Here is a 25,223-nt window from a genome sequence, read left to right as displayed (position 1 = left end):
TTTTGCTGCCTTTCTCTGTACCTTTTCCAAGTCTCATATATCTTTTTTGGGATTGGGCAACCAGAATTGCATGCATCTGAGCGTACCATGGATTTATATAGTGTCATTACGATGTTGTCTGTCTTATTACCTATCCCTTTCCTAATCGTTCCTAACATTATTAGCTTTTTTGACTGCTGCTGCACATTGGGCGGATGTTTTCAGAGAGCTATCAACAATGACTCCAAGTTCTCTTTCTTGAATGGTAATGGCTAATTTAGACCCCGTCATTTTGTAAGTATAGTTTGGATTATGTTTTCCACTGTGCATTACTTTGCATTTATCAACACTGAATTTCATCTGCCTTTGTGTTGCCCAGTCACACTATTCACGGAGATTTCTTTGTAACTTTTTGCAGTCAGCTTTGGACTTACAAAATTACTCAAGATAGCTATCACTTGCAAATGTCGTCACCTCACTGTTTACCCCCTTTTCCAGATCATTTATGTCCTATCCCACACCTCTAAAGTTCAAATCACTCTTAAAGTCTGTGGTTAGCAGTGGCCCCACACCAAGGAACGTGATTTCCACCATAAGACACTTCCACCATGGAGAGACCCCACAGAGAACAAAGGATGCTGCACTAGCCCCATGGAGAACACAGGTGGTGCCTTATGCTAAGTCACCACCTCCATACAAGCAGGCCCATAATTAAAGGACCAGCCTGCTTTTATGATCTCTCCCTTCCCTTTCGCAATAGATTATTTTTGAGGGATTATGTTTCCTGTTTTCACTGCTCTGCCTCCTCCATTTGTCAGTCATCATCACAGTCATTAAAGCAGGAGGGAAGCACAGGGACAGCCTGATACCACACAAACCTTTATGGCTCAGCAAATGAGGGATTAAATGTTTTCTCATCTCTGCCTCCAGCTTCCTGCACCCTATTACACACACACTCCCGAAGCAGGCTCTCTGTAAGCAAAGCTTCTCCTCCAGCACATATCCTGGCTCTGACCTCCCCTGAAGACCAGGGATTTCTGAATGGAGCAAACAAGCAGTCCATTCATCTTGGCTGCTGACAGCCGCATACGCTCCACAGCTAGTTCATCCTGGGACAAAATGAACAACTGTTCGGATAGCCCTCTGAGCACCTCTTGCAGCTGGGATGCCACTGGGCCCGTTAGGTCAGATGGAGGGGGCAAGGGCAAGACACCCTCTTCAGAACACCTTCTAGTCAGCAGCTTTGTGAAGAGTGTGGGCCCAGTTCTGCCCCCTCTCTCACACGCTGCTAAGAGTCAGGAGTAACGCCACTGAAATTAATGACAGGTTTCAGAGGAACAGCCGTGTTAGTCTGTATTCGCAAAAAGAAAAGGAGTACTTGTGGCACCTTAGAGACTAACCAATTTATTTGAGCATGAGCTTTCGTGAGCTACAGCTCACTTCATCAGATGTTTACCGTGGAAACTGCAGCAGACTTTATATACACACAGAAATCATGAAACAATACCTCCTCCCACCCCACTGTCCTGCTGGTAATAGCTTATCTAAAGTGATCAACAGGTGGGCCATTTCCAGCACAAATCCAGGTTTTCTCACCCTCCACCCCCCCACACAAATTCACTCTCCTGCTGGTGCTAGCCCATCCAAAGTGACAACTCTTTACATAATCAAGTCGGGCTATTTCCTGCATAGATCAAGGTTTTCTCACATTCCCCCCACCCCCATACACACACAAACTCACTCTCCTGCTGGTAATAGCTCATCTAAACTGACCATTCTCCAGGTTTAAATCCAAGTTAAACAAGAACATCTGGGGGGGGGGGTAGGAAAAAACAAGAGGAAACAGGCTACCTTGCATAATGACTTAGCCACTCCCAGTCTCTATTTAAGCCTAAATTAATAGTATCCAATTTGCAAATGAATTCCAATTCAGCAGTTTCTCGCTGGAGTCTGGATTTGAAGTTTTTTTGTTTTAAGATAGCGACCTTCATGTCTGTGATTGCGTGACCAGAGAGATTGAAGTGTTCTCCGACTGGTTTATGAATGTTATAATTCTTGACATCTGATTTGTGTCCATTTATTCTTTTACGTAGAGACTGTCCAGTTTGACCAATGTACATGGCAGAGGGGCATTGCTGGCACATGATGGCATAGATCACATTGGTGGATGTGCAGGTGAACGAGCCTCTGATAGTGTGGCTGATGTTATTAGGCCCTGTGATGGTGTCCCCTGAATAGATATGTGGGCACAATTGGCAACGGGCTTTGTTGCAAGGATAAGTTCCTGGGTTAGTGGTTCTGTTGTGTGGTATGTGGTTGTTGGTGAGTATTTGCTTCAGGTTGCGGGGCTGTCTGTAGGCAAGGACTGGCCTGTCTCCCAAGACTTGTGAGAGTGTTGGGTCATCCTTTAGGATAGGTTGTAGATCCTTAATAATGCGTTGGAGGGGTTTTAGTTGGGGGCTGAAGGTGACGGCTAGTGGCGTTCTGTTATTTTCTTTGTTAGGCCTGTCCTGTAGTAGGTAACTTCTGGGAACTCTTCTGGCTCTATCAATCTGTTTCTTTACTTCTGCAGGTGGGTATTGTAGTTGTAAGAAAGCTTGACAGAGATCTTGTAGGTGTTTGTCTCTGTCTGAGGGGTTGGAGCAAATGCGGTTGTATCGCAGAGCTTGGCTGTAGACGATGGATCGTGTGGTGTGGTCAGGGTGAAAGCTGGAGGCATGCAGGTAGGAATAGCGGTCAGTAGGTTTACGGTATAGGGTGGTGTTTATGTGGCCATTGTTTAATGGAGTTGCTGATGTGAGCAGGAGGAGAATCAGGCGCTATGTTTATAATGTATTTCCAGGCACTAAGCTGGCAGCAGACTCAAGGAGCCCAGCCACAAGCCACCTCTTTAATAAGTTTATGTCTTTCTCCACAGCAATCTCACAAACCTGCACAGGCAAGCGGGTGGTTTTGCTTCTTGCCAAGTGTTGTATTCCCTCGTTTGATCGACTCTTCCACAATGTGGACTCGGGTGTGGCGGCCCACAGGGACGGCTGTCTGGGAACAAGTGAAGGGCAACCTTATTACAGCCATCATGGTGCAGTGGCTCTTCCTCGCAGAATTCAATCTTTTGTACAGCAAAGTTCCTAAGAGTATCACTATCTTGTGCCGTCTCAAAGCATGAACTATGCAGATTCTAACACCATACCAGCAGCATCTCCAGCATGCTGTGGAACAGGGGGTGAAGGTCAGCTAAAAAAAAATCAGTTTTAGGGACAGTGAGTGAGCTCAGGGACAGAGAGACCCAGAAAATGAGCAGAATTTAATTGTTTTTATTAGACAGAGGGATAAGAGTCACACAGATGGGCCTTGAAAAAGGGATCTGAAAGGAAGGAGGTGGTAAGTTAGGCACAGAGTGGGGGTCAGCATAGGAGAAGAGACAGGGCCAGGAAGAAAGATGTTCGGGATTTGGAGAGGGTGTAGGGCGGAAGCAGGAGAATTGGAAGTGAGGAGATTGAATGGCAAGGAGAGCAAGTAAGCGTATCAAGATCTTGAATAGCAGGAGGGGGATTTGGTATGGAGTCTAATGACTGGGGCCAGCGTAGAAGTGGATGCGTTTCCATTTCCAGGGATAGTGCAGCAGTAGGTTTAGTCTTAGGGAACCTCAAAACAAGTGAATTGCAGCAGTCCAGAGGAGAGGAGATGGAGGTATGGCTAAGAGACAGGTACTGTTTGCCATGGCAGAGGTTAGAGCAGAGGTTCTCAAACTTTTGTACTGGTGACCCCTTTCACATAGCAAGCCTCTGAGTGCGACCCCCCCCTTATAAATTAAAAACACTTTTTTAATATATTCAAACACCATTATAAATGCTGGAGGCAAAGTGGGATTTGGGGTGGAGGCGGACAGCTCGCGATCCCCCATGTAATAACCTCCTGACCCCCAGTTTGAGAACCCCTGGGTTAGAGGTAAGGTGCACAATGAAGTGTCAGAGTGCTCGGCAGAGGTGGGGGAGGAGAGGTGCTGATGCTGAAAGTGGAAGCAATTTCTCCATGGCCAATATCAGCCTGTTCCTTGTGTAGGTAGCATTAGAAAGTAACTGGGTGTCACCAGTGCCTTTGCCAAGAATGGCTGCATCACCTAGCACACGAAGGGGAGTCCTACACAATTGGTGTTTTCAGCCCAGGAGAGGCACCATAATGATTAGTGTCAGTCTGTGGTTCTCAAGGTTTCCTAGTGGTCAGGATGCCCATGTGGGAGAGAGCAAGTGACAGACTGTAGGGTCACTCAGGTCAAAGCGAGAAGAGAACTGGATGTACCCTTATTAGATTTTAAATTCTGCAGAGGGGGAACAGTCTTCTTGTTCTGTTCTGTGTTTGTACAGCACTTAGCACAATGGGGCCCTGGTCCAGGACTGGTGCTGCTGCAATAAATTATGATACTCAGCCAAGGTGGAAGAGATGGGTCGGTTTGAGAACCACCCCATTTGTTCTCACAGTACAGTTGCACTCCCTGGCTGACTGAACATGCCATGCCATGACCTCATTGATCACGTAAGAATGAACATTAACAAGGCCTAATTGGGGACTTTCTAAATTTCAGGGGAGTTTTGGCAGGGAGAATCCTGACAAGTTAACTCAGGCTTAAATGCAACTGACCTTTGCTGTAAATGCAACTTCTTAAGCACCAAGAACAACAGGCAAGTCTGCGTTTGGAGAAATGTAAATAAGAAGAGCCGGTTAATCTGGAAGTCAATCCTGTAGCACAGGAAAACTGGAATGTGTTTAATTCCGGTCTCCTTCATTCTGTTCCCCACTCTCTAAAATGTAAATAATGCCTGCCTCATAGGAAGGCTGTGAAGCTTAATTAATTAGCCTTTCTAAGGCATGTATAGGTCCTGGCAAGTGTTGTTAGTGCTACCTGTTCTTATTTTGTGACAGGGAAGACTCCCTCCCTCCCCCCCAAAATCAATTTTATATACTGTCTTCTTCCTTTCCTGTATGGAAAAGCTCCTTCTCAGACTGACTTGTTTTTTCCTCCCTCACACATGCATTACATCAACATAGGATGATTTTATTTGCCCTTTTAAAGCCAATAAAAAAATGTAAAGTTCTGTAACATCAACTGTAGATAAAAATCCTTCATCTAGCTCATAAGGGGTCAGCAAAATCTTCCCACAAATCCCACACAGCTCAGCGTGTTCACAGTTCTTCAACCAAAGTTTTAAAAAGGAGAGTGCTATGCTTCCCTAGAAACACAGCCCTTCCGTGGAACTACAACTTGCAAAAGACTCGCCCACCCAGTTCCTCTTATCAGGAACCTGCTACATTCCAAAGTGCTTTGCTCAAGGTTGTACTGTTCCTTCCCAGTCAACTTGCTGACTAGTTCCTTGCCAGCTCTAGCATTTTGCAGGATACACTTGTTTGCAAGAGCTCAAAAAGTGTGACATTACAACAGGTCTGCATCACACGTTGATGGTAAGGGCCAGGGTCCTGTTTACCTCTGTCAGCAGGAAAGGAGGTGTATTTTTAAAACCAATTAATTTGTTAATATCTGACATGTCTCTTGATTCAGTCCTTTGATTCCAAAACAAAATAGGGTATATACATAAGTAAAGCACCACTGACATGCAGCCACCTCCGGAGTGAGCAACCAGAGCTTGCCGCTCCCTCATGTTGTGCCTTCACAACACACAGCACAAGGACAAACCCACATTCTTATGAAAAAAGACATAGCATTTTTAAAGTCCTAGCAGAGCAACCAGGACCTCAAAGTCTGACCTGAAAGCCGCACACGCAGCCAACAGCATGGTATTCATGGTAAACAGCTCACTACTTCCTGCATCTACCTCTAAATAATGATGAGCCCTCCCCTTCTGCCCCTGCCCTGAGCACAGCACAGCAGTTCCTGGGTTCACACATTATGTGTGTGCTGAGACATGACCTGAGAGGACCTGACAGCAGCAGATTCCACTTGGATTCATCTTCTAGGAAATTCTAAATGAAGCAAAATCCACTTAAGCTCCTGATACAGAATAAAAATAAACCTGTTAAAAGGATCATTCTGCATACATGTTTTTTTTCCTACAACAGCTGTATTGGTTGCAAAAGCCCTTTAAGAGAATACCAGATAAGGGAATGAGCCTGTGGCAGACAGCCCCAGGCAACAGCATATGGGAAACAGGATTCTCAAGCCCAGCATAAGTAGAAACAAGCTATGTAAAAAGGGAAGGGAAAAAAAGTGCCCCATCTTTATGTTAGAACTGCCTCCAATATTAATCCTATTTCAGGAATGGAGGAGGGTTCTGGGCACAATGAGTCAACAGGATGGGGCATTGTTTTCCATGTTGGTAGACCAGGCAGGGAACAGAAAGAGCAGAAGACCAGGGGTGGCAGGTTTATAGAAATGTTGGTGGTGCCCAGAACCCGCCCCCCCACCTGCCTAAGGCTCTGGGAGGGAGTTTGGGTGTGGGGGAGGAGGTCTCAGGTGCAGGTCCTGGACTGGGACTGGGGATTAGGGTGCAGGAGGGGTTCAGGGTGCAGGCTCTGGGAGGGTGTTTGTGTGGGGGAGGGGTGCAGGCTCTGGGATGAAGTTTGGGTGCAGGCTCCAGGCTGGGGCAAGGGGTGGGGGTGCAGGCTCTGGGAGAGAATGCAGAGGGCTGGGGTGCAGGCTCTGGGAGGGAGTTTGGGGACAGGCTCCGGGCTGGGAGAGGTGGGCAGGAGGGGGTGAGGGGTGCAGGCTCTGGGATGGAGTTTGGGGATAGGAGGGGGTACAGGGATGAGGGCTGTGGGACTGGGGCAGAGGGTTATGGTGCGAGGGGGATGATGGCTCTGTCTGGGGCTGGGGATGAGGGGTTTGGGGCATTGGAGAGGCTCAGGGTTCAGGCGGAAGGGCAGCCTGCCCTGGCCCAGTGACGGGGGGCACTAGGACCCTGCGGCAGCAGTTGATGCTGGAAGCCAGCAGAGCAGAGTCAGCCTGAGCTGCAGGCTCCGGGGCAGCAAGTGGGGGCAGCAAGCGAGGGCAGGGGAGAGACCCGGTCCCAAACATTGGTGGAGCCAGGCCCCCGGGCCCTGAATATTGGTGGAGCCCAGGCACCATGAGCCCATGTAACTCGCCGCCCCTGCAGAGGACATATTAAAAGCCAAGAACCCAGCACCTGGCTACTATTACATTAGGCATATAGCAAGACAAAGCAGAACAGATCACAAATATCTGTGTCCTCAGGGTCCACAGAATGGAACTGTTTATCTTGACAGAGTCATGGAAACGACCTGAGTGAGGCAGACAGAGGTAGACTGAAAGCAGGGATGTTTTAAAGGGACAGGCAGAGCAACAGAAGGCTTTTAAAATTTCTTCACAATTACTTTTGCTGAACATCTGTGGTTCCCCTCCTCACTTTAAAACCAGTATATCAGACGAGCGATGCTGCTGTTAAGGATTATTTGCATTTTTGGGTCAGGAGGGTAAAATTCTGTCTTTCCCCAAAAAACCACGAAGGAGGGTCTGGCAATGGTCTCGGCATGAAAATGCTCAACTAAGGAAACTGTCCATGTACTGTGCAGCTATGGGGGACAGAATGCTGCAGCCGAGTGCTTATTACAGCAATTACATCAAATGATAAAAATAAAGCAAGTCCTACTCCTCACCACCCTCCCCTCTTCTAGACACACAGACACAGAGTATAAGTTAGCCAAGAAGACCTACCTAATCAGATTTTCCAAGGTGATCCAGTCTCCTCGTAAGGTGGTGCTGATCTAGCATCCACCCCAAGCTCTCCTTCCAGATGGTTTATTGACCCAAGCAGTTTTCAAGCAGGAGCCAGAGGTCTTTCTATTCTTGGAAGAGAGGGATAATTGCATCCTCTGTCCCAGCCTCTGTTGGACACAGACACCCAACACAATATTGCTGATGTAATAAAAAAAAATTATAAAAATACTTCAATGGGTAGCTGAGAAAGAAGAGTCCGTCACATGGGTTTGGGAATACCACCTGGTCTGTCTTTTAATGATGCTCTGAGCTGACCCAGAAACTTGTTTTTCCCTTGAAGGTTGTAACTGATACTAGACAAAATGATACATAGGTGGATTCTATTTAATCATCTATAAAACCTGAACAACTACTGACATACATTTCCACCCCTTACACCTGCAATCAAGCCATTATAAGCAGGGGTCTGACTGCAGAAAGGATACTCTGCTCCAAATTTCACCCCAAATCTCCTCCACAGAAATTGGATGATCAGCCATGAAATTGTTAACAAAGTTTTACAAATATATGTGAATATGAGAGAGAGTCATCATTATGGAAAGTCAACACCCCCGTTATTAGCACACCCAGTAGCACCTAATGGTCCCATATTGGGCTCACTGATGCTGGGACCTGTACAAACATGTAATCAAAGAAAGTCCCTGCCTCAAAGACTGTACAGTCTAAACGAAATAAGAGAGACAAAGGGTGGGAGGGAAAGAGATGCAACATCCGAGCAGAACAACTAGACGGATGGGTAGCAAATGCCATGTGAGTTTTGCATTTTTGTTTTTAATTATTTAGTGGGGGGGACACATTGAGGGGAAGAAGGTACAGGGATCAATTAATAAGCACGTGGATTTAGGAATAGATAGCAGAGGGAAGGAGAGACAAGAAGAAAATGGAAAGCAGAAGGAATGAGGCTGCAGCAGAGAGACTGCGAAGGGAGCTGGTGCTAACAGAGATGAGGCACAGTTCATACCTTTCAGAGCTATTATTTCTCCGCAGAAGCAGTTCTGCAATTATTTGTGACAGTTTTCTTTGCTATAGAAGAGCTAGAAACAAAGGCCCAACCTACACAGTTGTAACCCTGGCAGGAACCCCAGTGGAACAGGCCTTAAGTTTACTTTGTTTAAAACACAAAAAACTAAAGCTTCCATTCTACAGAAACTAACTACCAGAGATGAGTGCCAATATGGCTTTCTATCACAGACTAGAGCTACCCATCCCCTGTCTGCAACAGCTATTAGAATCACCAAAAGCCAGGGATCATCATTTTTGACAATTTTTTTATGTCAAAACGATGAGAGGGCTTTGTAATTTATTTGTAATCACATAGCTGTAGACAAGCTTTTCCACTGGAAGGCAGTGTGACCCACAGAAAGTGCACTATACTACAGTTCAGGAGACCAAGGTTTCATTCCCAGTTCTCCTACTCGGCTGTGGGTTGACCCTGAGCAGGTTTCTGGGCCTCAGCTTACCCATCTGTAAAATGGAGATAACGATACTGACCTACCGATCTCTAAAGCACTTTGGGATGAAAAGCACTACACACAAGCTAGAAATTATTTTAGAAGAGATTCCTTCAAGGTTGGAGGTAACAAAATTTGACCTAATTTTTTCCTTGTATGTTTCCATAGTCTGTGCAACTATGTCTATTTCCCTACCCCATCCAATGTAAAAAAACAAAGAACAAAAGGAGATAGCTCATATGCTCTTTTTAAAAAAAGTAATCTATGATTAACCCTATATAAGAGGAGAAAACAAATTCAGTAAGGAAACAGATTTTAATGCCAACCTAGCTCTGGGTTATTATAATAATAGCAAACTAAAATACTTTGAAATAGTTTAAAAATGAGCAACTTTAAAAGGTGTAACACTGTACATCTGCACAGTGAATAGTATGAAACACGAACACATGGAAATCGAACAAACTTCTGAAGTTCCCACCCTGGTCTTGACTGCTTTGTTTTGTAGTAGTTGTTTTTTGCTCACTCTCAAAGCATATATGGAGCTTGTTTACACAGCAGATAATAAAGCAAAGTGACATGAAGTGGGAAAACCCAGACCATAATAGGTAATAAAGCTGGAGATGGGGACTAAAACTTGAGTTACTTCGGTCCTATCTGCAGTATAAATTTTACTGTGTTTAAACATCACACTTAACAACAGCAGCACACTAGCCATGTTATAACATGGATTAGTTTTGCCTGAGTGGGTGAGATGAGATTCATAGATTCATAGATATTTAGGTCAGAAGGGACCATTATGATCATCTAGTCTGACCTCCTGCACAATGCAGGCCACAGAACTTCACCCACCACTCCTAAAAAAGACCTCACACCTATATCTGTGCTATTGAAGTCCTCAAATTGTAGTTTGAAGACCTCAAGGAGCAGAGAATCCTCCAGCAAGTGACCCATGCCCCATGCTACAGAGGAAGGCGAAAAACCTCCAGGGCCTTCCAATCTGCCCTGGAGGAAAATTCCTTCCCGACCCCAAATATGGCGATCAGCTAAACCCTGAGCATATGGGCAAGATTCATCAGCCAGATACTACAGAAAATTCTTTCCCGGGTAACTTGGATCTTACCCCATCTAAAAACCCATCACAGGCCATTGGGCCTATTTACCATGAATATTTAATTACCAAAACCATGTTATCCCATCATACCATCTCCTCCATAAACTTATCGAGTTTAATCTTAAATTAATGATGATCCCATGTTATTTAAAGGTCAGGGCTCAAACATGTAGGGGTTGGCTGGTCAAGGGCAGAGTGAGGGCATTAGCTTAACATGCTTATAACACAGTCAGTCACATCAAAACAAATTAAGACCAAACAATGTTAGAACATGTCTAGAGCATGTTGCCTAAACACCATCCAGCTTACAGGTTAGATGGTGTCTTGTTTTATTCTTAGACAATATAGTTTAATTCAAAATACAGAAACATAGCTCTCCTTATATAAGTAAAGTGTACTTTAAAATTTTTTTAATCTATTAAAAGTTCAAATGACATCTCAAGATTAAGCCAATTAGAGAAGCATGTTGAAAGAGTTGTATGAACAACTCTGTATGTTTGTGAGCACATCGACTTTTTTTTGTCAGCCTCAAGATATTTGTCGGTAGAGATGTATGCTGACAAGTGTTAGCAAAAAATGCTTTCCAAACTGGGTTGGCGTTTCCATAGTACCCAGAGCAAATGCACGTGAGCACTCAGCACAGTTCTCAGACAGGCAGAGAAACATTACATCAAGAACGTGTTTGAAACTGCCTGCCTAGCAGGGCTCAGATACCTGTCTATGCTACTACTTCCAACATAGTGGCTGTAACATGGCTTTTGAAATTGGGTGATACGGATGCAAACCAGGCTCTCCACTTTTAAACCATTTACAAACAAGTAGAATGAACACCGTTGTTGGTTTTTGGGGGGTGGGGTGCTGTTTGTTAGAAACACACAGGCTTAGGAGTTAAACATCAAGCCCAGCATCTCACTTTGCAACCTCAGGCAGGTATACAGAAACTCCTAGTTATCGCTCTGAGGCTGAGCCAAAGCTGACTGAAGTCACTGCGGGATCCTTCCCAGCCCGTAGTGAGCAGATGTTTAGTACATGCCCCTGCCCTTCAAAAGGGACTCAGTTGGGGTGACCATCAGCATGTGTAAATGTGTTAACTAACAAAAATAATAATACCTGCAAACATAAGAACAATCCCTACTGTTTTCTCCAATTGTTCCCGTACAGCAGAGGCTGCACTGGGTCACCCTCATCCATACTGGGACCCTTCTGGAAACTCCACCCCATCTAGTCATGATTTAGTCAAGAATCTCATCCCATTTAGCAAGATGGGAAGGCTGTGGTGGTTGCGAATCCCCGACTCCTGTTCATGACCCACAGGTTGAGAACACACATCAAATATAAACCTCCTTTCCAAGGCCACCCTTCAATAGCCCACACCTGGTCCAGATGCATTTTAAGAGGCTTCCTTATACTTGACCCATAGAATCAATCCTGCCTGGCCTCATAAGGACGGATCCACGCAGCTGTTTCTTCTAAATGTGCCTTATTTTGGAGGGCACTGGGAGGCTCTCTTGGACTTTAGCACAGGAATCAGCTTTCCAAACTGTCTTTCTAGTGCAACCTCAGGCATCCCTGTGAAATTCCCCACTGCAGCTCAGAATTCATGAGGATTGGAACACATTCAAAGGGAGTATCTGAGCATAGATACGAGAATACTAACCCTGTGGATCTAAGGTGCTGTCTGCATTTACACTCTAACCAAGTCAGAAGACCTATTTACAAAACAGCTAGCCCATAACCCAGTTAACACTATGGTTTGAAGTTGTAGCATAGACAGGTTCAGTAACTGCATTAAGACTTGGACTGTCCAGTGCATTAGCCTGGGTGTGGAGACAAGGTTAGTGCCCATCTACACTACAACTTTTAACCACATTTCAGAGTAGCAGCCATGTTAGTCTGTATCTGCAAAAAGAAAAGGAGGACTTGTGGTTGTTAGTCTCTAAAGGTGCCACAAGTCCTCCTTTTCTTTTAACCACATCGTGACCAGGTCAGGAGACAACTAGGTTGTAACCTGTTCTCCGGACACTTTTATAGTTACAGAGTAGATAAAGCCTTATGTAATATTGTTGGAAAATATATACCTGCTGGAGGATTATTTTAGAAGCCTGAATCATCAATGCCTGGACTTGACACTACCTACAGGTAACAGTAGCCATTCACACTTGGATCACCTTACTGCAATCCAGCAGCTTTGTTAAATCTGCTTAATACAAAACACATCTGGGTGGGTTTTCACCCAGACAGCTTCAGGTTTTTGAAAAGGTTCAATGGTAAGCAATACTGAGCATGTGGCTAAGTGTTCTGAGTTTTATTGCATGTATGGGCCATCAAGTCACTAAGGTAAACATATTCGACTAAATGTGGAGGCTGAGAATAAATTCAGATTTGAGGGGGTCAGAGTGGCAGGTTCGTGCATGGGATCTCCCTACAAAAAAATCACTGCAGTTTCCCAGCATATTCAGGGAGATGATGCGCCTATGTCACCTTGTTCTCGTGGGCCGCAGTTTAGCTTCCTCCAGGCAACAGACAGACCAAAAACCTAGAACTGCGCTAAAAGCAGCTTCCCAGCATTAGGGAATTCTTATCCTTTCCCCTCTCCGGACACCACATAATGATTAGCTAGCAGCAAGGGATTCCACACTTGGAGAAACCTCCCTTTGGGAAGGAGGGAAGAGTGCAAGACACTGCTCTGGAACATGCCATAATCCAAAGTCATGAAGCAGCAGAGCTCCTAGATGTGCAAGGAACAGAACCCAGCTGCCATCCGAGTGTTAAATTAAGAAGAGCCCCATGTTAGGAAAAGATGAGCTTAAAATTCCACTTTCCTGCTCACCCTGGCAAGTCAAATCAGGGAGTGCGGCCAGCCTTGCAGCTCAGCGATCTCCCTGAAATTCAAAGGCAAAGCAGGAAGCAGAGCTCTGAGGTCCTAGATACACTTGTATGAGGAAGAGCAGAGCATTGCAGCATTATCAGTGCTTTACCCTGTGCACAGCAGAGTATGCACTATAGGCAATGAAGTATAAACACTTTCCTTCTAACATGGTTAAGGGACATTCCATTGAGATCCCTCATGCATGAGTGTGGTGGAGGGGGTAGGAGGGAGCGAAATGGGAGATGACAGAGAGAGAGTCTCCAGCCCAGCACCTAGGATGGCAAAGTTGCATGCCCCCCTCCTCCTGTATCCAATTAGGAGGGAGCTCTGAGCTTCCCACTGAGGCAGTACCCAGACTCCGCTAAGTATACCCTTCTCTCCTCCCCCTCCCACTATGCTTCGATACCGAGTTTGATTACTAGATTACGTGATCCATATTTTTTTGAGCCACAATGTTAATAGAATTCTTTTCTGCAAACCCCCCCCCCCGACTAGCAGAAATCATCTCCTTTCTGCTCCGTGCCACACCATTCCCTTGCACACAAAAAAGCAAAGTAATTCACTCCACTGTTAGAAATCCTTTTGGGATAACTTTGCTTTGATCTCTCTAGTGAGAGCTCTCTGTTCCTGAGCAACACGTATGTCCCAGGGCTGAAGAATATATTTCCATCCTACTACAGCTTCAGTCGTAAACAAAAGAAAGCCGTTGCTGTTCGTAAACATCTTGAGAGAAACAGAAAGGATAAAGATGCCAAATTTCGTCCGATTCTGATTGAGAGCAGAATTCACAGGCTGGCTCTTTACTACAAGACCAAGAGAGTACTCCCACCCAACTGGAAGTACAAGTCATCCACTGCCTCTGCTCTGGTGGCATAAGAGTTCACTCTTCTTTTTACTGAAAGAATAACTCAGAGATTTTACTTATCAGCTCTTAATAGCCTTAAAAGCAACACACTTCAATTGTGTTGCTCCATGCCCGTGGTCTCCACCCTTCCCATGACAGCAATCATCCTGAAGTCACGCAGACTGCACAACCCCTTCATAAAACAGCTTTTAATCACTACTAAGTTTAAGCATCAAGCTTGCTAGCAGCCAGTTAGGCTCAGACTGGAGATCTGCTACGATGATTAACAAGATGTTCTTTTACTGACTAACCCACAAATCCATACAAGTAACTAGTGCAACCAGCAGAAAATTCATCCAAATACCAAGATTCCCTGAAACAAGGACAATAACATGACACTGCAAGACTCCAAGGCATGTGAAAATGTTGACTTCCTCCCTGTTAAACTTCAGTCCAGGGATGATCTTAGGGGAACATGAAGCAAGTGGTCACAAAAGACATGAGAATGTGGGCAGGGAACTCCCAAGCCAAAGCTCACAACCTATCAGGATCTAAAAGAGATACACAATATGTGTGTGTGTGTGTGTGTCACAAAATGAAGGGCACCAAAAAATAGCATAGGAAGCCTCAGACAATGTGCAATAAATTTCCTTAGCATCTTATTTTTTGTAACTTTATATGTTCATATTTCAGCATTGTCTACTGTGAATAATTTGTAGGACCAAAACAGAAATATCAGATTGGTGGGATATGGATGTCATGTGGCTCTAAACTAAGAGGCAGTTGGAAGGTAACATACTCACAAACTCTTCCTTCTCTTGCCTTATTCAGAGCATCATAATCTAGTCTCAGTTAGAGCATAGGAAGCTGACACCAGCCATGCTGATGAGTCATTATTATCTTCCTGGGTGAACGCACCGAAAAATATATAGTTCCTGCCGACTTTAGTCCAAACTGTAGCAGATACAGTTCACTCCATGTTATTGGAAATGCATATTGTGCAAACAGACCAGTAATACTCAGTTTTCACTGTCTTGGGCGCATGTTTGAAGCCCAATGCTCAGGGAACTTAAGTGTATTTTCTTCAAAACAGATTACACGGGGATGCTCCTGGCCCATTTTCACAGAGCGTGCGGCTGTCACTGTCCATACTTGAAAATGATTTGGGGACTGGATTTTGAACTGTTAAGGCCGTGTTCTAACAACAAGAGCCCTCTTTCGCTGCAGGCTCCCACAGGGCATTCTCACCCAGCTGACTCTCAGGCAGTGAAACTCAGAGTGTCTTCCTTGTCCTAAAAATGCTGTGCAGCAAATTACTGGTGCCATTACAATGGCTGTCACAACCCATCTCAGATGTAGCTGCATTTCAGAGCTAGGTGAGGCGGATCAGAATCCTGTTCTACGATATTAAGTCTTTTGGGGGTCAACAGCAGGCATAAGGTCCCAAGCCTGTGCAGTTCTTGTGTTCCCAGACACCACACACAGAGATAGAAATGCACTAAGTTTATAGAGTCCAAACACACGGGCTGTCCATTATTAAGATACGTCTGCAACCCACTATCCCATAGGTTTGGAATTACAGGATAAAAAATATTTGATCCACACAGTGCTATATGCTACAGCTACTACTTTCCTACAAGCACAGTCCAATCTATAAGCACCTTGGGTCCTTGCCACACTACAATCTGGAGTGACATGCAGAGAAACACTGTTGATTTTGGTATAACACCATAAGAGGTTTCTTTCTTTGAAAGATGCAGTAGGGATTAGGATGCAAAAAAAAAGTGGCCACTAGAATAGCAGTTTATTTTGTAGGCTATGCTAGATTTGCTGGTAGCAAATACAGAGATCCCCATCAGAGACTGTTATACCAACGTGTACCGTTCAAAAATATTAGCAGATATAAAAGTGAATGTGCAGCACTGATAAAGCTCATTCAGACAGTATGGCCACCATGGACTCACATTTGACAGGTAACCATATGACCATGAGGCAATCCAGCTCCAGCTGCCACATTTACATTGGGTTTCCTCTCAGATAAAGGAGATTCTGATCTTGTTCCGTTGCCTAGTTAAATAGAGGGTTTGAGTTGTATAAGTTTGAAAGGGGGAGGGGAGTAAGGGGAGAGAAACTATTATTTTAGTAACTAGAACAGATATGTTTCAGAGTAACAGCCGTGTTAGTCTGTATTCGCAAAAAGAAAAGGAGTACTTGTGGCACCTTAGAGACTAACCAATTTATTTGAGCATGAGCTTTCGTGAGCTACAGCTCACTTCATCGGATGCATGCCGTGGAAACGTTTCCACGGCATGCATCCGATGAAGTGAGCTGTAGCTCACGAAAGCTCATGCTCAAATAAATTGGTTAGTCTCTAAGGTGCCACAAGTACTCCTTTTCTTAGAACAGATATGCAAACCACATACAAATACTGTGACTGGAGCACCCCGCATCAGCTCTGTACAGATGACAGTTTTAGTGCTTAAAATACGCACACTGTAATTCAAAACAAATTTTAGGATGTTACGGATTACAAAGCCCCGCCTCAGCATTTACAGAAGCTTTGATGTTCAAGGATTTATTTACAATGTACAACAATCCCAGCCCTCTGTAAATTACACAATTTAAAATTTAAAAATCAGGGCAGAAAAATAATACACCTTACAATTGGTGCGCTGGCTAAAAACTGCTTTGTATCTCAAGAATTTGATTTCTGCTTTGAGAGGACTTCCTTCATACACTGCACACACCCAGCCAAGACACTCAGGAGTCTAGATATCAAAATGTGCAGTCAAACTCCCTCTCTCTCTGACAATGTTTGTGGTCCACTGGCTGAATCACGATATAGCACTAAAAACCTGTTTCTTTTCTCACGTGTACCAGCAAGAAACAGACGTAACTCCACTGAAGTCAATGAATTTTCAGCACAGTAAGAGCAGAATCAGGCCCTTATAGTTCTTTCATGCTTATCTGGGTGGGTGAAGCACACTAAAAGGAGAAAGTCAAACAACCTGCTGCCCTGGTCTTAGTTTCTCTGGGGGAAAGGTGGCTTCACGAAAGCTGTGCCTCTGCTCCACAATCGGATAGGTTTTCCTGTGGTAACTGAAACAAAGCATTAGTCCTCCGACGGCCAGTTTGCCAAGTCTTACCTCATTAACCTTTATGGACTGACCTCCAAAATTCCTTGAAGGCAAAGCACTGGCCCCTTTTGCCTCGGGCATTGTGACTGATTATCCCCAGTGGGCTGGGAAAAGGGACAGGACTCTGTTAGGCTTACAGTGCACCACAGTGCTCGACTCTGAAGTCAGAAGCATGTTACCGGGTCTCAAACTCACAAAGGCTTCTTTGCTGGCCTGTCTTTCAGCTGAGGTTCAAAACTGTAGCTTGGATAATTAATTAATGATAATTAAAGAGCCTACATTACTTCTTGCAAGAACTGGGAGCATTTGGTCAGCATGCTGGCCATCTTTCAACTTGGGCCTCCTTAAAAATTCCTGTCACTTCACTTGAGTAAGACATCTTTTGCCCCCAAATCTATCCATCTCCCCCATGCATGTCATCCACAAGCACAGCACATTCCAAAAGTAAAGACATTACCTCACCCCACCCCTCAACGTTGGCAAATTCTTATTATCTTTGCTTCCTGCCTTACACCCGTGGGCGTAGTTTAGCTGGCATTGTTCTATAGCTGCCGTGACCTATACTCAAGTGGCTGCATTTCTGTGAATGGTAAGGTGCTCTCTGTAGGGAGCTGGTAAAAGTCTGAAAAGCAATCACTTTACATATTCACATAACTGCACATGAAATAAATGTTCTACTTCAGTCAAATGGCAGGAGGGAAATGCTGGCAGCACTAGCTTGAGCCATGGACAAGTGCACAGTGAATGGCCACTGCTATTCCGTGCAGAGGCAGGGTAGGCAAGTGACCCCCACCTCCCCCAGGTTTATTATTAGTCATCTCTCTCCTCTCTTCTCCACCAATGGGGAAGCTAGTCCTATTTCTGTTGCTTCTACATTATACACTATAGGAAGGCCCTCTGCTGTCATGGAGCAGGATGGTGACAACAGCATCCTCACAACAGACACAACTACCATACTGGTTGGTTTGCAGCCTGCTTGTCCTTTGGGTATAGCCAGGCCCAACTGGAAACAAAACAAACCAGAGTACACAGCGAGCTGGAGAAAAAACGGTTTATCTGCATCTCCCTGTTCTGAATACTGTGCAGGGCCACAACTGAGAGTCTGCATCCACTTGCAGGAGAAAGAGGGTGCACAGGAAGGAGGAGAGGTCATGCTCAATCACATTAGCAGGGCCATCAGCAACGAGCTTCAGCTCTTTCATCAGAGCTGGTGGGGGAAGAAGAGGGCGTTCCGCTCACGCACTCTGGGAAGGGGGGCAATATAATAAGCAGCTAAATAATGTCAAGAACAAACAATCTCTGGAAAGCACTGAGGGGGCCATTTAGGACAGTGTATTGTCATTAGTGTGCCTAGAAAATCCGCTGCCTGGTACTGAAAAGGATTAAAGTGGGGGCTGGGTTATAACAGAGAAAGGCTTAAAAAAAAGAAAATAGCAAAATGAACTACAGACAAATGTCAGAGACTAGATCCAAGCCTCATTCTTGACGGAGCGAGCCACTGACAGACCAACAGCCAGGAGCTACAGCCAACAGCCCTAGACTTAGATGCCACAAAGTAAGTGGCAATGCCTTAACCATATGCGTGTTGTAAAGGCCACTAGGATCTCTTCCATCCTTATCAAGGGGAGTACTAACCTTCTCTCCTTGAGAGAAGGAGGGCGAAATGCACTTTATGGAATTTCCTAGGTTTGAGGTTCCCAAGAGTAGAAGGAAAGTGCAGCAGATAAAATCCCATTTTAGCTGCTCATAGTAGAGTGCTGTTTCTAAACAGTGACAAAGGCACAGCATCTGCCTCACTGACAGTCACTGTTTACATTGCTGTGGAATAGCAAAGCACTTTAGAAACAAAGCATCCTAAAATCCATGGGAGGTGGCTAAGCATCATTGCACCCAATTTAGCAGGGAAACTGAGGGATAACAAGGGCAAGAGACTGGCCTAAGATCACACAGCAGAGAAGTGAGGTATGGTCAGGAAAAGAATTTAGGAAACATAGCTCCTGATCCCCTGTTGTAACCACCAGACAACACTCTCCCTCCCCTGTCCTCTATATTGTACTTTGTCTGGGCTGCACACTGAAACGGTATCAGTAATGACCTTTAAACCAATACTGCTAATAGCCAGGGACTTACATGCTTGACTATCTAGCTAGGCATTTGTAACTGAAGAATCTAGGTCCCTGACTGGGCATACGCTTTACAAAGCTATTCTGTTCCAAAGGGACCTAAATTGAGTTTTGAGCCAAGCATTCTGTTTGCATGGATCCATTTCAGAGTACTTTTCTCCATCCATAGCCTGATTATATGCACTGCTCCAGGAAGAGGCACTCTGACTTTCTGTGCTAGCGGAGATACAAAAATAAGCATTATTAAACCCTGCCCATGAGCTGACCAGGGGTCTACAAACTTATTACCAATGGAGTAAAATGACATACAAATCCTATTCCCAAATTGAGCAACACTGGTTCCTGCTAACCTTCTGGGGTGCCATTGGCAGAACTCTGAGGAGAGCTTTGTTCAACTCTCCCAGGTGGACAGAAGTCTCCACCGCCACAAGGGTATTCACAGGAAAGAGCTTTGTAGACAAATACTGCCTTTGTGGAGAATGTAAACTGCACTTAGGACCCAGGCAGGCTACCTACTAACCAGACTCTAGATGTGGGGTTTCTTGCTCTTCAGCATGAGGGCACAGATCATCTCATTCACAGAGCAAGCATCCGTCAGACTTCCACATCCTGCTGAGCTGGAAATATAAACACAAGCTACAATTTTGGTGTGATCAGTAGCTAAAAGAGAGGGAGACTATTTTAAAAACTGAACTGACCAAGGTCACAACGAGACCTCTCCATTTCATAGAGGTCCCTACATTACTTTTCCCCCTTAATTACGTGCAGGGAGCACCATGGGGTTATTTGCAACAGCAGATAGAAAAAAAGAAATAAAATCCATTAGAAAATGTGTTATCATTCTCCATACAAATAATTGTGATAAATCTGAGAGCTTTTAAACTATGTTAAGACTTTTCCCCCTCCACTCACATTACATGAAATAATTATAAGTGTTGCATAATTCACCTGAGGATGCAAGATGTTGGATGAAAGTTGTTTATGAAATTTTACAAATAGTTATTAAAATGCCCACACTCACGGAGCAGCATCCCCCCTACAGCCATTCAGAAAGGAGCTGAGTCCCCGCTACCTGGGTCTGCTGTTAGAATTCTAGACACCTCTCATTTCTGGAAATCTAGGTTTAAAACTTGGCTTAACTCCCAAGTGAGAGCGTTTAGTGATCTCACCCTAGTCCCCATCCACATCATAGAACTAACACATGGTTTGGCATGACTGGCAGCCTCTGCGCGAGAGGCCTAGGACTGACGCAGCAGGTGTTTGCTGGCTAGCATGAAGATACACTGGCAGACCCACAGAGGAAGTGTGCATAGCACACGTCTATATGCCTGGTTCAGTTCAGTGTTAGCATGAACCAAAGTCCTGAAAAAAGATTCACCCACAGAATGTAAAGCCAGGAAATATATGAAATCTGGATGCATGAAGGAGCCAAATACCGTAGGACAAGTCCAACTTGACACTAATTACCATTAAGGCTGAACAGAACCTGCGGTGACCTAGACCTGCACATCCTGTTCAAACAGCTTCAGGGAAGATTGGCAGGACTAGCAGTGGCATGGCTCAAGCACAGATACAGTGCAGGCTGGCTGAAGCAAAGAGATAGTTTCACAACATGTAGTCTCTAAGGTGCCACAAGTACTCCTTTTCTTATAACATGTAGAGTGGAGGATAGTCCCTATCAGGCCATATATGGAACACCACATGATGCCTCTTACACCTTTGGTTTGTGTTTGTTTTATGAAGTCAGGACTCTGTCAGTTTGCTTAGGCTCAAATATACACCTTCCTAAGCATAAGAAAAAATCCCATTCAGCATGCCTGCAGAATGACTTATAATGGAAATGAACAGCAGTGAACAAGAAACGTAGTTGTCTTGTGGACATAGAATCCTTTTTTTTTGCAGTAGAGTAGAAAGTAGCCACTACTTACCAGGTTTAGACAATTGTAAACAGCCACCCCTACAAAACCAGCTTATGTTATCCCCTAGGCTGGAGAAAGCAGGGAGGTAAAATATACCTGGTCATGTGTCTGCAGTTCTCTGGTCATAACCAGGAACAAATCATTGGGCTGCAAACCAGGAGTTGGTTTGGGGATCTCAGATGCCAGCAGGCTCTTTTGTTAACATACGTTCGCACATAATGTATTTCACTTATCCAGCAGTATTTAAAATAAAATCAGATCACTGCCTTTCAGGAAGCCCAATCTAGCAGGCAAAATCTGCCTTGGAGAACAAGCTTTATCCACCGTTGTTGTTTTCTCCCCATTGTTCCTTTCTGGAAAATTGCAACAGCTAGAAGGCTCCCCAGTCATCTAAAGCACATCAGTAAACAAAAAGAGCAGAGACAGATGGCTGCAGCTCAGTTTAAACCAGCATTGGATCCAACCTCCCTCTGCTTCTCATCTACATCCCATAAGAACACACAAGACCAAGGGAGAGCACAGAAGTCATGGAACAGACAGCGCATATGTATATATAATCTGATAAGGAAGGGGTTGCTGCAAGGACAAGGTGCCAAGGTTTGGAATGCTCAAGCAGCTTTCATTTTTAGTAAACAGACATTTATACAGAACAGCCTTTCACTAACACAACAATGGAACTCCAATTTCATGGGGGTTGAAACTGTATCTGTGAAACCTTCCAGCCAAATGCTCACCCAAATACATGCCTCCAACAAGCAGCAGGGAGATCTCCTTCCATTTAAATCACTCACTCTGAGAACTAGAGCAACTTGAGACAATGAAAACATCCTTGATAGACCTCCCTCTTTGAACCTCTTCAAAGCTTTGAATCCACCACTACTACAGGAATTCAATCCTGTTTGCAGACATCTGAGTTAATCCCTTATTAAAATATTGACTTAAAAAGAGAGAGACGGAGATTAAGATTACATACAAACTCAGAGAATGATTGGACTCTGTTAAACCTATCTCAGGGATTTCTTCACTCCTGAAAACCACTTCATTTCTTTCCCTTTAAACGTTGGAAGGCTAAATGAGTCAAAGGAAGAGGTTAGCTGCTATTGCAATGCATAATGACAAGGAGTTCAAATGTCTACATAAAATCCAGCATATCCCTTTAAATCAAACAATGTAATTAACTGTTAATTTCTACTCATCCAGACCCAACTCTGAACATGGTCCCAGTGTTTCCTTATTTCATCAAATTCAGTCAGATGCAGCCCTGAATACATAAATGTAGGAATGGGTTCAAACATGCCCCTCCCTTCTCAAAACAATCCATTTCTGTTTTGGGTCTGATAAAGCTAAACTAACCAATCTCCCATAAGGCATCATCTAGGGCTTCCTAACATCCCATGAACCTCACTCATTTAAAAACACAATAAAACACAGGGGAAGGGCTGGATTATCATTCCTTTAGCTTGTGTAATAATTAAAGGATGATACAGCAGACAGAATGATGTCTGAGGTCCCCAAATACCAATGGGCAGGAAAACAGAAATGAGGGAGCAGCATTTCTATTGGTAAAGCCCTGGGGTAACAATGCCAGGTTACAGCATCACTGACATGCACCCCATGCAGCTATGGGATGCAGTTCAACCACTATACAGCACAACAGCAGAAGGAAGGGAAATATTGGCAAAGGACACTAGGACAAACTTCTATCTTTATAAAAAGGGGTCAGAGGAGCTTCACTCAAGGCACTGGTTTATATAAAGTCTTAAACACATGAAATAAATTGCATGGACCCCAATTTATTACCTCCAGAATGATGCAGAGTTGTCAGCCTTCCTGGGAACCAAATCTTTCATTCCAAGAAGTCTAACTACCCCAAGCTTGAGTTTTAGCCTATGAGGTCAACCCCAGATCAGGGCAGCTTTGAGTTATAGCCCGGGTTCTCTTTTTAGACCGTTGCCTCCCTTTGTGTGGTCAACCCAAAGCACCCTTCCTTCCCCACATGTGGACACGAACATGTGAATTAACCAAACCCCTGTTTAAACAAGATGTACACACCTGCATCTCCATGGAAACAGCTGTCCTGAGGACCTCTCCCAGATGGCATATCTCCATCATTTGGCCAGATCTGTCCCGTTTTCCGTACTCCCACAATAGTGGCTTCAGACACAATGACTGGCTGTTGCCTGGGCCGCTTTTGAGACTGGGGTGTTGGTGGGCTGCTGCTGTCGAAGGATTGTTGAGAATTTTGGGACGGAGAACGGCTTTTCTCCCGATACATGCGGTAAGTGGTGGGGCTGGGGGAAACATGGCTAGACTGCCCTGAAGAGAAATCTTCCTCACTGGATGTGAGGTTCTCATTTGAGCTACAATCTGGAGTATACCCTCCCCCAATGTCCTCAAAACTCCTTGGGGAATAAGACCTCCTGGGCCATGTAAGATGCTTTTCCTGATCAGAGGCACTCTGATTCCGCAGTACAGGTCCTTTGCTTTCTCCTTCCCCCATCATCCCACCCACATAGATGCTTTGGTAGGGCTGAAAGTCCATTGGTTGCCAAGGGGGTCGATTGCCTCCATTGACATTTATTAGGTTGTCTTTCAGAAACCTGGGGTTCAGTTCAGCATCCTCATATTCTCCATCATAGCCAAAGCTGCTCTCAGAAGACCTTCCCCGGTAGGCCGGCCTCTGGAACTCATTAAAGCTGGGTACCACATTAGACGGGAGGGAGTGCAAGGATTTTTTGCGTTCCATCTGCATGGCTTGGCTACCAAGGGAGCTTATTTTATCAGAAACTTCTTTATCATTGACCTTCACTAAACCCTTCTCATGGTGGTACTCCATGTTCACATAGAAGGGCTTCTCAGCAGCATCCTTGCTATCACCAGAACAATGCGAATTAACCTTTTTAATCCTCTCAAAGTTGGACCTGAGTGCTGCCACACTGGTTGCGTTCCCTTTGTCCTTAGCAAGGGGCTCAAAGGACCCCTCTTTCTCAGTGGAGCCCACCAGCCTGCGGGTGGAAGAGGGCCTGTGCTTTGAAGGGGATCCATCCATATCACAGCGATTCTCCATATCTTCCGCCACTCTCTTCAGTTTCTCTTCACTGTAGTATTTACACCTGTCTTGCTCCCCTTCCCCATGCTGGGGGCTCTCCAAGGGCAACAGGTCCGACCCATCGCTCTGGGCAGACAGCTTCCTCAGAGAAGGTATCCTTGGCTTGAACTTCTCCTCTCCGTGGTGGGGTCTGTTTTTTTCTGGATCCCCTTGCTCGGTGCTTTGGTGATCATGTGGGTCCTGGTTGTGCAGCTCTGCATCCCCTTCAGGCAGCTGGGAAATCCTCTTGAAACCCCACCTCTGTCGGTCATAGCTCTTCTTCTCCTTTGCCAAGAGAGTCTGCAGGTAAATCATACGGAACCTCTCCTTGTTGACCTCCATCTCCAGCCTCCGGATAGAGGCTTTGCACATCTCCAGCTCCTGCTCAATATCTCCCACAGATTTCAGCTCCATCTTAGGAGGCTCGGAGTCTGCAAACTGGGCTTTCCAAGCCTCCACAAACCCCACTGGGTCCACCATTTTGCATCCAGGGAAAAGATCACGATGGGGGAACAGGAGGTGGAGAGAATCCGCCCGCTGAATTTCACATGGAGCGTTTTCACAGAACGGCCAGAGACAGGTTCACACTCACGGAATGGATCTTTTCCCCAGTCCACGCATGAAGGTAAACCAGGGAGGTAAAGCCCGGTGGTCCTGTGTCCGAGAACGTCCCCTCTCCTCCCCTCCCCTCCTGCTTCCGACCCCGCAAACACCCCCTACTTCGCCCCCCGCATGCCCAAAGATAACAATGCCCCCGACCCAGCAAGCCGGAGCCCTTCCGAGGCAGCGTGGACAAAGGAGCGGAGGTGGGAGGGAGGGAAGGTGAATCTCACCCACCCCCGCTGCCCCGGGCGGGGGGCCGAGGACCTGGCGCAGCTGCGCTCGGCGGCAGGGATGTGCGGGGCAATGGAGAGCCCCGCCGCTCGGTCCTGGCTCCGCGTTGCGCGCTCCCTCC

General features: G+C 45.3%; 1 protein-coding gene and 1 non-coding gene across 3 annotated transcripts in view; both read right to left on the bottom strand.

Annotated features, from left to right (window-relative positions):
- BCR (BCR activator of RhoGEF and GTPase) overlaps nucleotides 1-24,942 on the bottom strand; it is a 135,555-nt gene extending 110,613 nt beyond the window's left edge. For both annotated transcript variants that reach the window (XM_073313721.1, XM_073313722.1), the window contains exon 1: nucleotides 23,233-24,942. In XM_073313721.1, coding sequence (XP_073169822.1) covers nucleotides 23,233-24,748 — 1,516 coding nt within the window. In that variant the 5' untranslated portion in view covers nucleotides 24,749-24,942. The remainder of the gene's footprint in view (nucleotides 1-23,232) is intronic.
- LOC140899027 (U6atac minor spliceosomal RNA) lies at nucleotides 18,667-18,795 on the bottom strand. Its single transcript, XR_012155194.1, has one exon. It is a non-coding gene; the product is annotated as a U6atac minor spliceosomal RNA (small nuclear RNA).
- Nucleotides 24,943-25,223: the final 281 nt, after the last annotated feature.

The sequence above is a fragment of the Lepidochelys kempii genome, chromosome 15 (assembly GCF_965140265.1).
Source record: "Lepidochelys kempii isolate rLepKem1 chromosome 15, rLepKem1.hap2, whole genome shotgun sequence".
NCBI classification, from domain to species: domain Eukaryota; kingdom Metazoa; phylum Chordata; order Testudines; family Cheloniidae; genus Lepidochelys; species Lepidochelys kempii.
This window is presented reverse-complemented; position numbering and strand designations above follow the sequence as displayed.